This window comes from Dermacentor andersoni, chromosome 11 (genome assembly GCF_023375885.2).
Source record: "Dermacentor andersoni chromosome 11, qqDerAnde1_hic_scaffold, whole genome shotgun sequence".
NCBI lineage: Eukaryota > Metazoa > Arthropoda > Arachnida > Ixodida > Ixodidae > Dermacentor > Dermacentor andersoni.
This window is the reverse complement of record NC_092824.1, coordinates 49,853,238-49,868,191: the sequence shown is the minus strand read 5'-3', so window position 1 is coordinate 49,868,191 and position 14,954 is coordinate 49,853,238. Positions and strand designations below refer to the sequence as shown.

The 14,954-nt window shown below is 45.1% G+C and overlaps 1 protein-coding gene across 9 annotated transcripts in view; it reads left to right on the top strand.

The window, feature by feature from the left end:
- Nucleotides 1–14,954, top strand: part of heph (polypyrimidine tract-binding protein 1 heph) — a 157,308-nt gene that overhangs the window by 128,005 nt on the left and 14,349 nt on the right. For 5 of the 9 annotated variants that reach the window (XM_050167797.3, XM_050167796.3, XM_050167806.3 and 2 more), the window contains 4 exons: nucleotides 3,093–3,185; nucleotides 7,214–7,237; nucleotides 8,810–8,937; nucleotides 14,687–14,720. In XM_050167797.3, coding sequence (XP_050023754.1) covers nucleotides 3,093–3,185; nucleotides 7,214–7,237; nucleotides 8,810–8,937; nucleotides 14,687–14,720 — 279 coding nt within the window. The remainder of the gene's footprint in view (nucleotides 1–3,092; nucleotides 3,186–7,213; nucleotides 7,238–8,809; nucleotides 8,938–14,686; nucleotides 14,721–14,954) is intronic. The other 4 variants (XM_050167801.3, XM_055064445.2, XM_050167798.3 and 1 more) reach the window with 4 other exon arrangements.

Sequence of the window (14,954 nt, the reverse complement as noted above, 5' to 3'; positions counted from 1 at the left end):
CACTTTCCAAGTAGTGCACTGAACTGCAACTTGGTCGGCTCATATGCACAGAAGATTGGACGTGTTGTCATGCACACAGGCACAAAGGACAGCCACACGTGTGAAGTGGAATTTTGTTTGTTGGGCGATCAGCCACGGCAGCTACTGCGAACGCCCACCAAGTTTGTGTGTGCATGTACTGGGAGGTACGGCGGAAGCTCGCGCGGGACCATAAAGCCTAAAATCTCCGACCTAAATTTGTAGGGCGCTGCTTAAACTGGTGGCAGTCAAGTCGCACACGTTGTATCTGCACTGCGCGACAATGTGCATTGCGATGGGCGCACTCAACCTCAGGGGCCGAAGCTGCCAAAAGCGACGGTGCGCACCCATTTAGTGCGCCAGGCACACCGCTGATGAGCACCCGAGCAAAGAGGCTTCTCCGTCACCTGGGCAACCCCAGCGTGCCCACGTGGTGTTGGTTGTGCTGTCCCCCCCCCCCCCCCCCCCATTTTTTCTTTTCGTTTCTTGTTTGTTTGTTCTGCGTCTCCCCTCGTCCTCATTTGCATCGCGCTTGTGTACGGGATTTTCCCACTGAAGCCTCATTACAACTCGTATTTCGTATTGCGCAACTGCACCATAAGCGGTATGCGTATACATGGAGTTCTATGGGAGGGTAAACAGGAGTAAGAAAAAGGCTGCATTATAGCCAGTTCCGCACTATAATCGGTTACTACATATGTGGTCTAAGCTGTGCAGCACTTTGAAACTTAGTGTGCTCCGACTGGCAGACTGTGGTTTCAAAATTTACATTTGCACATCTGTGGTGGAGTGCTGATGTTCAAGTAACACAAGCCCGTGTGGGCTGGCCTTCCCCCTTTCAGGCATTGTGCCAAAACCACAGCGCAATGTTGACGGCACAACATCATGCACACTTAATTCAAAAGGCGCAGCGCGACTGAGACAGAGACAAAGAAACGCAAAATCGCATCAAGTGCTGCCAACTTTATGGTTTTATCGTAAAATGCCTGATTTCTAGAGCTTTTTATGATCGTCATATCAAAACCAATCATCTTACTATTCTTCATTTAGGTGCAACTTGGGGCAAAAACTTCTTTACTGGTATCGGCGATACCTTCAAGTAGTAGTAACCTTTGGAAGATTACACGTGACTCGACACTGGACGTATCTGAGCATAAGGCCAACAGCATTCCTGGCGTTATGCCAGGAATTGAGCTTGGCCTCTGATGCGTGTCTCGTGCTAATGTGTCAAACAAGCGACACGTCTGTTGCTGAGGGTTTGTGAGGGTTTGGTGCAGAAGACTTACACCTTCATTTTATCTTATAATAATCAACATCTTACCACGAAATTAACTAAAATATATTTTCGAAAGAATTGTTTAATTGTCTAATTTAGTGTTTCTATTCAGTGTCCTCTTTAGATTTTTCCTACCCAGTTCTCGCCTTGATTAATCAGTATTAAGTCTTGCAGAATAACTAGCTTTGTCCTACTCGCTTGTACATGCTGTGCTATTTTGTTGAGTATGTACACGTCCCTTGTCCCTTTGTTTGAGCACTGTGTGGTACTCTGAATTGATGTCGTGGTTGAAGGGATGCGGGCTGTGGGAGCGGGTGGTGAAGTACGGCAGGTACCTCCGACGCTGCACTTCGTGCGCCTGTTCACGCTCTATGCATATTGTGGATGGCCGAAACGAGATAGGTAATGTTGCAGAACGCTTGCTGTTCCTGTCCTTTTAATTTGGCCGCCTTAGTTCGGTTTCCTCTTAACCACTCGTTTCGAGTATTGGGGTTCATCTTGCCAGAGAGTGCTTCCTCATACTCTTTTTATACAGACTGCCAGCATATGTGATTGTTGTAGGCAGGTGCCAGCTATTGGCTTTAAAGAGCCTGTGAAATTCTTGTGAAGACTACCATATAGTTAGGTGCCATAATGTGGACGGTATGTCTGTAGGGAAGGGCAAAACTGAAGATACATTTATAGGGTGCTGTAGCTTTTCACAGTGACATCAGTGGCAAAGCATCCCATCTAGTTATGAGCAGGTGAACAGCAATTTGCAGTTGAGTCCAGAAGCGCAGACATTTCTAAGCTTCAGTTTGGCAAAACTCGATGCGCAACGCTCAGGCAAGTGGTGAAGCATGGGTCATTGTTGTTTTGCAATGTCGTTACATTTTCCTTGAGTCTCGAGTGGCCCGTGTGGGTGACACTAGAGGGATACATGAAAGCGTCGTAGCGCCCTCTAATCAGTGCAGCGTGCGAACTTACTTACTGCTCAAGCAAACATTGTTAGAAGTCCAGAATTTTCGACGCATAGGCTGTGTCCATGAAAGTAGTGGCTGCACAGGGCTGGAAGCTTCTGTATACTAGTCCAGCGGTGCTCCCTGGTCAATGGAAAGTCCACAGCACAAACTATAAATAAAAGAAACTCAGCAGCAGCACTGGCTAGTCGAAACATGCACCCACTTGTGGTTTTTCCCAACATTCTGGCCAACAGTTCAGAGACTAATGCAAAGGATAGTTCTCGCTCATTTCATCGCATTCGCTGCAGAATGGTCCCGGACCGTTAGGCGTGTGGCTCCATCTTTGCAACATTCAAAAGAGCAAAGGCGCAGGTCTTGTACTGGATTAGTCTGTTGCGTTAGCAGAGCAATGTCATTGAGGTGAAAAGTTGAACTTAAGAGCTGAATTCAAAGAACTATTTAACTACAGAAAAAGAACCTGGCCAGTGTTGGACAGATTGGTTTGGTCTTGCCCTGCAGGCTGTAGCCAGGTTGTGAAGACTGACCAACTTGTCCGTCCCATTGGCTTGCTGTGCTTCCACTTTGCTTTTTAACAAAAGCAGTCCAAGGTTCTGCGAATACAAATGGCCCTTGAACCGACTTTTTTTGTTTATTTGTTTGGTTAACACCAGCCCCTCCCACACCCCCTCTCCGCTCCACCGCCAGCACTATGGAATGAGGCAGTGCATGACACCATGTTGCAGTGCCCTCTCTTAGAGAGAGTGACGAGAGAGCTATAGATAGATGCCATCGCCTCTCCTCACACCCCCTTGCCCCTTCCTCTCTCCTCTTTTTGGAAATTGGCACGGGAACAAAAGGTTCGTTGGGTATACTGGCGTCCCCGTTTGCTGCCGCCGGCCCGGGCCTGACCTCCCCACTAACCGCTGCCTATGCCGCCAGCGCCACAGCAGGTAGGAGCTCTCCCCCCAAACCTCCTCGCCTGCCTTGTTTCCCTCTCTGCACTGTCCCTTGTTTTGTTCTGTTTTGTTTTTTCTCTCTCTCTCTCTCCCTTCTGCTGCTTCTGCTGCTGCTGCTCATTCTGCCAGGCTTCATTCAGTCTCCACGTAATACTAGCACTACGCAGAACTCGCTGGTCGTGGCTGCAGATGAAGGAGCTTACCACTATCACACCTTTCGTCCGGCCTGCTTTGTTTCTATTGTTTCCTGTAGACTGGGCTCAAGTCAACAGCTTGCGTGCCTTCATTGTGTGTGTGTTGTTGAGGTTTCAGCTGGCACTGAAGTTGGTAGTTCCTCGTGGAAGAAGCGAGACGCACAGGCTGGTGTTCAACATGATGTGCTGGTTGTTGGGGAGCAGGGACCAGTGGCTTTTTTTTTTTTTTTTTCCCCTTTCCAGCAATGACCATATGTGCCCTTCACGGCTGCTAGGTCGGAAGGGATGGGATTACTATCTTCTGGTGTTGTTGTAATATGATGTTCTGATGGTCGAAATCCACAGGAAGACGGGAGCCTAGAAATGATCAGCCGTGTCCAAACCAGGGATGCCTCTTGCTGGAGCGAACAGTCCGACAAACTGGCCTCTTGATGAGGTAGTACTTGCCAAAGGCAAGGCTTGTCCTGATGACACTTGTTAGAAGACAGGCCCAGCTTGAGACATCCCTTGTTCAACTGTTAGCATGGGGCTGTTTGTAACTTGGTTCTTAAAGTGCAGCAGTGTTAATTGTGTAAAGAAAGCTTGGCAAAAGCAGCAGTTTTGTTCACAGAGCAGCCGGTACGTTAATGTAGTGGCGCCAGTGTGCAGGGAATGAAACACATCTTTGACGTAAAGCTGTGTCCATCTGCATGGGATGTGGGATGAACCTTTCTGAGAAAAACTGTCACATCACACTTCTTTAGAGAAGAAAGCCTTCTGGGATGTTGGTTACAAACTTCTGCACCTTGCTACTAGAATGTTGATTTGGCTCATAAAAAAAAAAGAAAGGTTCTTTTCCATGCTTGAGGCTTCCGTACCTTTTGCTTTAGACAAGCCTTGTACACATCTCGCACATTAGACATGGTAATGATTTTATTACTTCATAGGCAAAAGCAGTTTATTGTGTGCTTCCATAAATTTGACTCTGGTTAATTCAACGTATTGCTTTTCTTGCACTATTTAATTCATAAATGGTACAGATAATTCAAGCTCAACTGATGCACCTGCATCTGTGCTGTCCTGTTCAATGGAATAGTTCTCCGAGAAGGGCTACTAAGTCTTGGTGTAGCATTTCTGGTCGAGATAGGAAGCAATGGGATGGTAAAAAGGCACACGTCAATAAAAAAATATGCTGATTTTTATAACTGCTGTCTGCTATGAGGGAGGACTAGTGTAAAGTTCCAGAATAATTTTTGCCTCATGGGGTTCTTTAAACCTGTAATGCCTAGCGTATCGTATGTGTAGGGTTCTGCTTTTTCGGCTTAAAAATCTAAGGTTGTTTCTTGAAGGTAATATCAGAACTTAAGAGAAGGGGAGGGAGGGGGTTAAATCAAAGTGCCTGATTTTTGTTAGTCACAGTCTTACGAAGCCAGGGAAAGCATAGAGGAAATTATTCTCTTTAACTGCAATGTAGAAGCTATAGGTGAAGGGAATTCCATGCTTCCTGGCGTTGCACAGTTCATGCCAAAATGCCAGTCACTGTCGGTGGCATGGCCTAAGAGGAAAAGATTCCAAATTGAAATTTCGAGTTAGCATGCACTGAGATGAGAGTTTTTCAGTGTGTGCAGCCTTTACTGCTCTCAGCTACAATGACAAACTGAGAATAGTTGGAGGAACGTTTAGTAGCCCTCCTTAAAAAAAAAAAAAAAGAAAAAATCTGTGTCGTTACCCCTCCTCCATCATTCTGGTATCATGTATGGGGAGGCTTCTCGAGTTTTCACAGGTTTACAGGTGTGTGGGGACCACCAGATTGCAGCATTTCCCATTAACCCTGTGCTGGTCTTCTTTCCTTGTAATCAGGATGCCCTGTTCGCCAACCTTGTTGCTGGCCAATTCGGCTCTGCAACTATAGTAACTGTATGTTGTATGTTTATGTTGGAAATATATAAAGCCTCTTGCGCACCTAACGTTGCACATGGAAGACAAAAATGGGGCCAGCATGCGCAGGCAGAGAATGTGGCCAACTGTTTGAGGGAATGTGAAAACCGTTTTGTGCACATTCCACAGTAAGTTAGTTCCATGGGCTCACCACTTCAAATTTCACTGCTTCCTACTCTTTATTCAGTGCATCTCGCTCTTACCATTTTTATTGAGAAGGATCAGTTTGCTCAAACAATGTAACTTCTGTGCAGGAAAGAGCTAAGCACATTGCATGACTTGCATGATTTCATACTTGGCAGACAATGCTCTGGAAGTTCAAGTAGTGCGATCATGGAAGTCACTCCGCGCATTCCACAATGTAGTTTTTCTTTACAGCGGAGCTGTATATGACTAGGGTACCATAGAATTTTTGTGTCTGCACACAAGAACTGTCGTCATGAATGACTCATACCCACGTAAGCAAGCAAAAAATGCAATGGCTCATAGCGCCCTAAGGCAGAGGCTACCAGAACTCTGCAAAGTGAGGCAAAGAGCGCTTGCATTCTTTCTAATCACGCATGCAACATACAGAACACCATGTCGAAAACTCTCCTGGTCAGTGGCTCATACATCCGTAAGCAAGCAAAAAATGCAGTGGCTCATAACGCCGTAAGGTTCATGACTACTCACTTAGCTTACAGTAGTTGCCATGACACTACCCTTGTGGTCGTTGTCAGCTATTTCAATTTGGATGTGTCGAGACCGAAAAAGGAGTGGTTTATGCGTCTTGTGTTGCAGACATATCTCTTGCGATGCCATGCCGATCCGGCCCAACTGACATCCAATAGAGTACATGAACCGATTTAACATAAAAAAAATGTGTTTGCAGTTGCGAGTATGCCAATCAGTGTATATCATAGTGACCACAAAGCCATTGTGACCGTCGCTATTGAGTGACAGTGAGTGATGCAATAAAGTCCCTACCGCAAGTTTTCTTACCACAAAGTTTACAGTAAGGCTGGCCATCTACTTTCGTTGGGCAGAATGGCCTTTATCTGCAATGCTTTTTATGAATCGGCAAGTGCGTATGTTGCAACAACATACCTTGTGGACATAACATGCCAGATTGCATGTTATTTGTGCACCTTTGTGCTTCCAGCACACGACGTACTAACATGTTTTGGTTGTGGGCGCAAGTGTGTGCTGTGGCCGCCGGTTGTGGAAATGGGTCACTCCGCTTGTTCACAGGCACGTAGGTTCAGATCTGCAATGCCTTCCATGTAATGATTGTTGTATTTTGCTACTTAACGTAACATTGAATTGCATGACGCACACCTGCATCTTTCTTGGATAAGTGATGCACAATCTTTTGTCTGCGAATGCAAACAGGGAGAGAACTCTTTCGAGCCTTTGTAGTGTCTAGAACAGAAGTATGAGCTAGTTGGTAGGGATTCATGTTAGAAGAAAAAAAAAGGTTAGGCATGCAGACATGGACACAAGAGGGAAACGGACTCTCCTATGTATGTCTGTTCACGTGTGTCCCTTATTGGTGGGCCAGAAACGGGCGGCACGGTGTTTCTGCTGTCCACTTCTCTTTTCTTGTGTCTTGTGTCTTCACGCCCAACTTTTTTTCTAACGTGATTCGTAGCATTGCCTGCTGTGTATGAAATGGAATATATAGGACACTGTATTTTAACGCAAAGTATATCCGGGCGCTGTTTCGAGGGGCTGGGTATTCATGTTAGTGACTTGTCTGCTGTTTCTGTGTGCTTCTGTGGCCGTAGCAGTGCTCACTTCGGATGATGTGGCGCCATGGCTTGTGAAGTTGTTCCTCTGGCTCACGCTGTGTCATGCCTTCTTCTTCCTCCTCTTCTCCTCCTGCCTGCTTCCTCAACCTTTCTAATGCTGCCTTTTAAAACATTGCCACAGGAGATCAGTTTGACAAGAAGCAGGGTAGGTGGCTCTGCTGTCTCTTACAGTGCCCTGTAGAAAGCGCACTTCTTTTCTTTTTCTTCTTTTTTCTCTTCTCCTTTTCCTTTTTTTTTTTTTTTTTGTTATGCTCATCTAGTGTCACTCGTCAAAGCCTGGATTGCTTTCTGGAAGTGGCTTGGATGTCTTAGCATTGTTTCTTTGTTGGTGTTGACATTAGTATTGGCACCTATCGGCACCGATATTTCTGGTGTAGGATAGCTGGCACTTTTAATGGGATGTACATTTATCGCAGGATAAAGTGAGCAGAATTTTTTTGGTGCCTCTTTCTGCAGGTGTTCAAAAACAGATAACACCTAACAAATTAAACACTTCTTTTTTTGCTTGTACAGCGGGGCTTTGTTGTCAGGGTGACATGTGCCTGGATAATAAAATGTACTGCCGCATAAATTTGTGATGCGTGACTTCAGTACAGGGGCGGTTTTTTTTTTTTTCTTTAGGATACTATTAGTTCATGCATTTCTGGTTGAGATTTCATATAGGGGCGAAGATAGGTTCAGTGTACTGCTCTGTCTCAACTGTTCAGGCTACATTTACAGTTACCTCAGAGATATTAGAGCAGCATTTCTGAAGAAGTTATTTCTTTGAAAATGTTAATGAAGAAATGGCAAGCCACGGTGCAGGCATTCTTCTTTCTGGAATATAAAATGTAGCAACACAGGTAAAAGAAAAAAGAAAAAAAAAAAGAGAAAAAGTTGTTAGGACTTGAGGATAAAACTTTTTCTGCACTGTTTTCACCTACCTCATTTCTTTGCTGCTGCTTTGTCAGATGTTCTGCTCGAGCATTTTCAGTGTTAATGTCTTGTCATTTTTGTGTGTGCTTATTTGTTTTTGTGTGTAAACGGATGGTTACTGTAGTCAACAGTTTATCAATTTACCAGTATTGTGAGCTATATTATGGAATCTTTGTGGGATCTCAGTGCCCCCCGCCTTCCTCCCTTAAAATGGTGTAATGTTAAATCTTGGCTAAGTTGGGAGGGTGTTTTTTGTCTATTTCATGTTAGAAGCATTCAAGCTTACTTGGTTGTTTCGTTGAAGCCTTTCTGCCTCCTCTGAAGCCTTTATGTCCATATCTGGTTGAATAGTGGATTGTACTGTAATACATCTTACTTTCTGTAGCTTGACTCGCTGTCAGATCACACTTTATTAGATTAAAACGAGACTGCCAAATATGAAAACAAACCATGAACATTGCATGTGGCTTTGTTGCCAGTAGTAGTTAAAAAGTGCAGTGACATTGTCGCAGCAATAGGACTAAAGACACTTTGCATAGTGCGGAACTTTCCTTGCAATTGTGTTTAAATAAATATTAGAATCGTGCCCTTTCTGCAGTGAAAACAGTGCATTACTAGATGCACTGCTGGCCAATCCTGCACCTTTTGGCCAAGGACACACGCAGGGTTTAAGAATATCAAAGTAGCCCCATGTTCCAACCGCTGGCAGCTTTCCCCTTTACGCATCTTTTGCGCAGCTCCTCTACAGTCAGCTAGGGAATGTTGTAGTTGATGTGTGTGCGTGCGTCCGACGGCTGCGCAGGGCTGCCCCTGGGTGGCTTTGCCCTGTCGCCGTCATCTCCGGCCACAGCTCTCGGCATGGCCGGCATCCGCCTCCCAGGACAGGCCACCACCAGCTGCGTGCTTTTGGTGTCCAACCTCAACGAACAGGTACGCCTCTCGCTTTTCACACCTTTGTGGTGATGTTCCTTTCTGGCTTGCCTTCTTTCTTTTTTTGTTCTCTCGGTGTGGCAGTGGCCATTCTGCTGTTCTGCTTGGGCTGTCCTCACCTCCCTCCCACCCCCGCATGCTGCATTACTTTCCCTTTTGTTTTCTTGTCTGTTGCCTCTTCAGCTGCGGTTGAGATAAAGTGCAGTAGTTACCGGCTGCTAGACGCGTGCAGTCGCACTGTCTGTGCACTATAGGAGTTGCCCCCACGATAGGAAAGGAAAATGTGTTGTTCTTGTGTAACGAACAGTTGTAATTTTGAATAATGATGAGGCCAGAGCATGAACAGAGGCAAGCATGCTATGGCTGTAATAAGTGAAAATCCTCGGTAAAGCCACCCGATAATAATGGAAAACGCAGAGTGTGGCGACTGTGAAGGTGTGGATGCCAAGTTGTCATGGCGCTGCAGTGATAGTAGACGGGTGTTCTTAAGATGTGTTGTTTTGTGTGTAATGTTTGTGTAGCTCGTGTTAGGAGCGAAGATTGCAAGCTGCACCCACAAAAAGCATGATCTGCCATCAGCTTAAATTGAAACGCAAACAGTAGAAAAATTTACTGTAACCACAAGGAACAGGGCTTCAGTTCAAACATGGTGTGGACACAAATGCACGTTGCATTGTATGAATTTAAGCGTTTGATATAAACGCAGGTGAAGCTGGAAGCATGATGACGCAACATAGCCGCTTTCAATTAGTTCGCATCTGAGTTTGGGCCTCTGTGTGACACGTTTAACAGAAGTCCCATTTTGCTAATCGGCAAATAGAACGACTCACGTGAGCCATTCTGGTGTCAGCCATATTATGCCCGTCTATCCTGTTGCTTGCCATAACGTTGTAGATATTGTCAACTGTAGCTGTTGGTGGTGCCAGCACAAGCACAAGGACTTTACAAGGACTAGACAGTAAGAATCGTTCTCGAGTGGAAAAGTGGCCACGTTTGGAATCGGTCACAAACGAGGGTGGTATGCCGCTACGTGTGATTAATAAATGCCTTCGGAACACCTCACCTGCACACATGAAAAGCATTCTGCCTTGCCTTCACTTGTATGTTATTCGCTTGAGTGTCGCTTAAGAATTGGTCACGCAAACTCATAGTTACTTACTAAATAACAAACCACAACCAACATACCAGCACTAAGGTGAATTTCTAAACGTGCTACACATTTTAATATGTCCCGGATTAGAAAAATGGAGACAAAGATATTTCAAGATTTTTTTAAGAAGGAAGAATCCCATTCCATCCCATGTTCTTAGTGAGCGATGAACCACTCGTGCCATATGAAGATACTTTCAACTTTTTAAAAGTCACAGGAACCCTACAAGAACTGTGGCACAGTTCATGTTTTATATTTTTACTTGCCCATTTACACCATTTTACCGCATTGGAACAAATAAGCTAATCCGAAAAACGTGTGCTTGGTGCATTATAGCCTGCACGGCTGCTGCGCGAAAAAATCCCGAATCATCATCATCATCATCATCATCATATCCTCTTGAGTGCACACACACACACACATTTTTCTCAGATTCTGTACTTCACTGATATTCGAGGTCGACGCATACTTGTTCTCAAATGCAACTTTCAGCCTCTCGGTACTTCTTACTTATTTTAAGTCTTCTCCTGCACACTTTGTTTTGACTCTCAAGCCAACTTTTCTTCACAATGCCTGTCGCAGTTCCGTACTTCCCTGCTGTTCTGCTGTTTCATATTTCTTTTTCATTTCAGAAAGCACCTTCATTGACGATATTTTTGCAGAACTTTTTTTTTCCTTAATCCGTGCTTTGATTTCAGCTGCACCCAACTCTGCTTTATTTGTCTGTTTTTGCTTTTCTCAGAGGTTTTTTCATCTCAAAGGGTTTCTTTTCGCCTCCCCTTAAAGGTGTACCTTAAAGTCTGGGGTGTTACTACTGTCGGACCTGTTGATGAGGCTGCATTCGAAATGGAAATATGCTAAATCCGATATTTGTTATAAGCGTACATACAAATGTTAGAGAAAGAGAAGATGGCGGTAGCACTATTGAAATAAAATGCAAGTATGGCGCCTTTGATGTGCCAGCAGAGAGGGGCTTGTACACAATTTAATTGATGAGGGTACATACTGAGAGGACAAACAATACAAACAATGCTCGTCTGCCCTCTTTTGTGTGTGTGTGTGTCGATTTGTGGCCCCTCTTCTGATAGCTGTGTTTCATCAACTGACCCAACAACTACAACAAGATACTCCTTTATTTACATGCAACCATGCAATTATGTGGGATTGTCACATTGGCTTGAGATGTGGGTTTGCGTTCCGATGTGTGCATTCCTGCATACTTATCCGTAAGTGGATAAAACACTCTCTATTAATGCACACTCAGTAAAAGGGATAAAAGCCCAGCTATCTGCTTTAGAATGCGTTGTGCAGGCCTCTCATATATGCTTTAAATATGCAGTAGTGAATAGTAAGCTCGTTTTGTAAATATTCACAAGACGTAGGTGTTTGAAAGGCTTAGCGCTCCGCAGCATATAAAGGCTATTGGGAAAGTATGCATGAAATATGTACAGTTAAATCTCGATATAACCAACTGTGTTTGTATGTGATTTCATATGCAAAGGTATGCAGAGACAATAACGCAAAGAGCGGGCGTGCCGAGACGGTGTGGCATCATGTTAGCCGTCTTCCCGCGCATTTAGTACTGGAGGTTGCATAATCTCGAGTTTCCTTGACTCTGAGCGAGAGGCAGACCAAGCATTTACTCCCCACTGCCGGCGCTCTTCATGATAGCGTGGTCCCAGTGCGGGCGACACCATATGCAGGGGCGTAGTGCACACGAAAGCATGGCTGGCGCCGCTTCATTTCTGCGACTGATGTGAAGATATTGTCGACGGGGCATGAAACCGTATCATTTGTAGCTAACTCCCACATTCATCAAGATGATTTTCTTTTTTCTCATTCAAGTTTGCTTCTTTCAATTGACCGATAATTCGCATAATTCCGTAGCCCCTTTTCATGTAAGAAAAAAATCAATCGATGGCTGTACTTATTCGCATAAAAGGTCAAATTTCGGCTCATTGAAATTTCGATATAACGAAGCAAATTGCTGATTTTACCGGCTTCGTTATATCAAGGTTTAACTGTACAACACACTTCAGTTCCTGCACATGTTGCAGTCAGCTAAACTACAAAGTACCATATGGCTGTTTGTACCTTCTTTAGGTTATAGTTTTTGTGTGAATATGTAGTGGAAGTATAGGTAAGTGGAGGCTCTTCACGGCTCTAGCACACTTTTGTCAGTTATTGTGGACGGTTAGGGAGCATGTGGCTGTGTGGAATGTCTGGGTTTACCGCACCAAAGAGACTGGTGCATAAGTTACCCTGCACCATGGAGGAAGATGCACAGGATCGCTGACCCGCTTATCTTGCAAGGCACTTGGCAAGGGCAAAATGTCAAGGGCAAGGGCATATGTCTTGGCGACGGATGCTGCCTAGCTGTATTTGGTGCTGTCTCCCGTGTGTCCTTGTGGTGCTTCTTGCATCTCCGTCTCTTGAGATTTTAGTGCCCCAAATTGCACGCAGATGGAGGCAGGCAGTAAAGAGTAAGCCTTATCGGGTCATGCCAGCATGGTGAAATACGAGCTCACATGCTGCTGTGCGCTTTGATCATTGCCATGCTAATTATACTGCTGGCCAGGCACACAGCTGCCTGTTTGCCGTCTGCCAAAGCTTTGTGTTATCCAAGGTTGGATCAAGGTGTTACGAGCATTTTTTGTGCTCTAGAAAGAACATGATGTCGGAGAGCACCCTGCTGCATGGCCTCTGTTTGGGGGCACTGGCATGTTTCGTCACGGCCAGTATGTTGAGCCAGGAATCTAGGGTTGCAGCATATTACTGCTTGTCGCTGAGCTAGTTGGTTATGGTGTGAAAGATGTGAAACGGAAAGAAGTGACTGTACAGGAAAGAGTGCCAGCCATTTAATCTGCACGATGTTTCACATCTTTTATGCCGTAACAAATACAGGGCCGAGATAATGCAAGGGTTCCTTTCGCTATATTCTGTTCCCTTCCTTATGATCCACCGTTCACTGCTGGCCCAATCCCGTTAACCTGGGCGAAGTGCTGCTTGGACCATTGACGATGCGAGAAGGGAAATAGCATTAAGAGTGTAGAATCGTTGCATTATCCTGGCCTAGGATTGCCTCGCATCTTGGTGAAGTCGGCACTTGTGATTGTGTGAGTATCGTGCGACACCAACGCGAGAACCAGTAGCACTAATTATGTGCCTAATTAACGGAATTGTCTATTTTATTGAGTTGGCGCTCCTGTCTATCTTGCTCTTTGTGCCCTCCGGTCTCACCGGAGTTCTTTCCCTAGCATTGTGAAGCACCACTGACTCCTAGCTGTCCTAGCTCTTCTGCTGCACGCTGTGCCGCCTAGTTGCACTTGTTTTGGCCGCATGCTTTCAATTCACTGCAGCTCATGCTATCTGCCGCTGCCCACTCGCTGCTGCTGCTGTTTGCCGTTAATTGTTTGCCTCGGTTCAGTTTTTTCTCCCTTTTCTTTTGTGCTGAGCGTTTGTTTGGTTTTTATGCCTTTTTCCAGTTTTTGACCTGTTGATTTGTTTCTTTTTTTTCCCTCTCACTCCTACCTTTTCTTTCGGCTCTTGCTCCTTTATTTAATACTGTCTCTCTGCTGTCTCTCTCTCACTGTATCTTTCTCTCTCTCTTTCTGTCTCTTGACCCCATCCCCTTCTCCCTTTACACCGTCCACTATCTTCTGTCCGCACCCTGCCCTTCCCTGTCATCCCCACCCTCCTGCATGGTTAACTAAACAATGCCTACTACAAACTCAACTGCCCCCCCCCCCCCTCCCCCACCCCCCCAAATTTGTGTGCTGACCATCCCACTAACGCTTTTGCAACACTCGCCTATTCTCATTTGTGTACCTATGATCTGTTTGTTTTTTCATTTCTCTCGCATCCTGTCATCATACTTGACTGTGTTCTTCTGGCGTTGCTTTTCTCTATCAATTCTTTTTTTGCATATTTCTTTCATTATATTTTGGACATTTTCTGTGCCATCTTTACTATTCTCTTCCTTTGCTGGTTTAAAAATTTGTTTTCTCACTGCTCTTTAATCCTGCACCTTCATATTTTTTTTCTTACCCCCCACCTCCCCTTTCCCCACACCTATCTTTAACATATCTTTTCTGCTTCCTTATCCACTTTTGCACATTTGTGCCGGAAACTTGTTTATCTCTAACATAATTTTTTTTATTTTTCTTAAATGAATGTTCTTGTCCCTTGTACTTTTGTCCATACCTCCCACCCCTTTACCTGGTCTTCAATCTGACCTCGCACTAAAATTAAATCCCTGCCTGTACTGTTCACATCACTAACCTCTTCATCGCACGCATGTCATTTCCTCGTTCCCACTCTCTCTTCTCTCCTTCTCTCTCTCTCTACCCCTCTCTCTGTCCTGTTTAAAAAACAAAACAAAACAAAAAACTGCCACACAAACTGAAAACCACGGCTGCTGCCGCCGCCGCCTCCTGTGGCTGTCGTGCGGATGTGCGCGCTTCTCTTGTGGTGGGACACTGGCCCGACCCACCGACCACCAACCACCAACCCTCCCTTCGTCCGTGGGTGCCCTCTGGCCGCACACACCCTCTTCTGCTGGGGCCTGCCTCTTCTCATCCTCCTCCTCCTCGTTTTTAGATGGTCACGCCCGACGCTCTCTTTACCCTTTTTGGTACGTTCTCATTTTTAATTTCCTTCTCGTTAAGCCTTTGTTTATTTTTCTCAGCAGCCCACAGATGCTCTGTTCTTTTTTTTTTTTTTTTTTTTGGTTCTGTGCTCACTACCTCCCACTGTTCTGATTGTTTTAATTTTTTTCTCCGATTTTAATTTCTCGTACGCTTGTTTTTTTCTCCCCTCTGCGATTTTACCATGCCATTGAGTGTTCTAGCCAATGTGTGAGCATTCG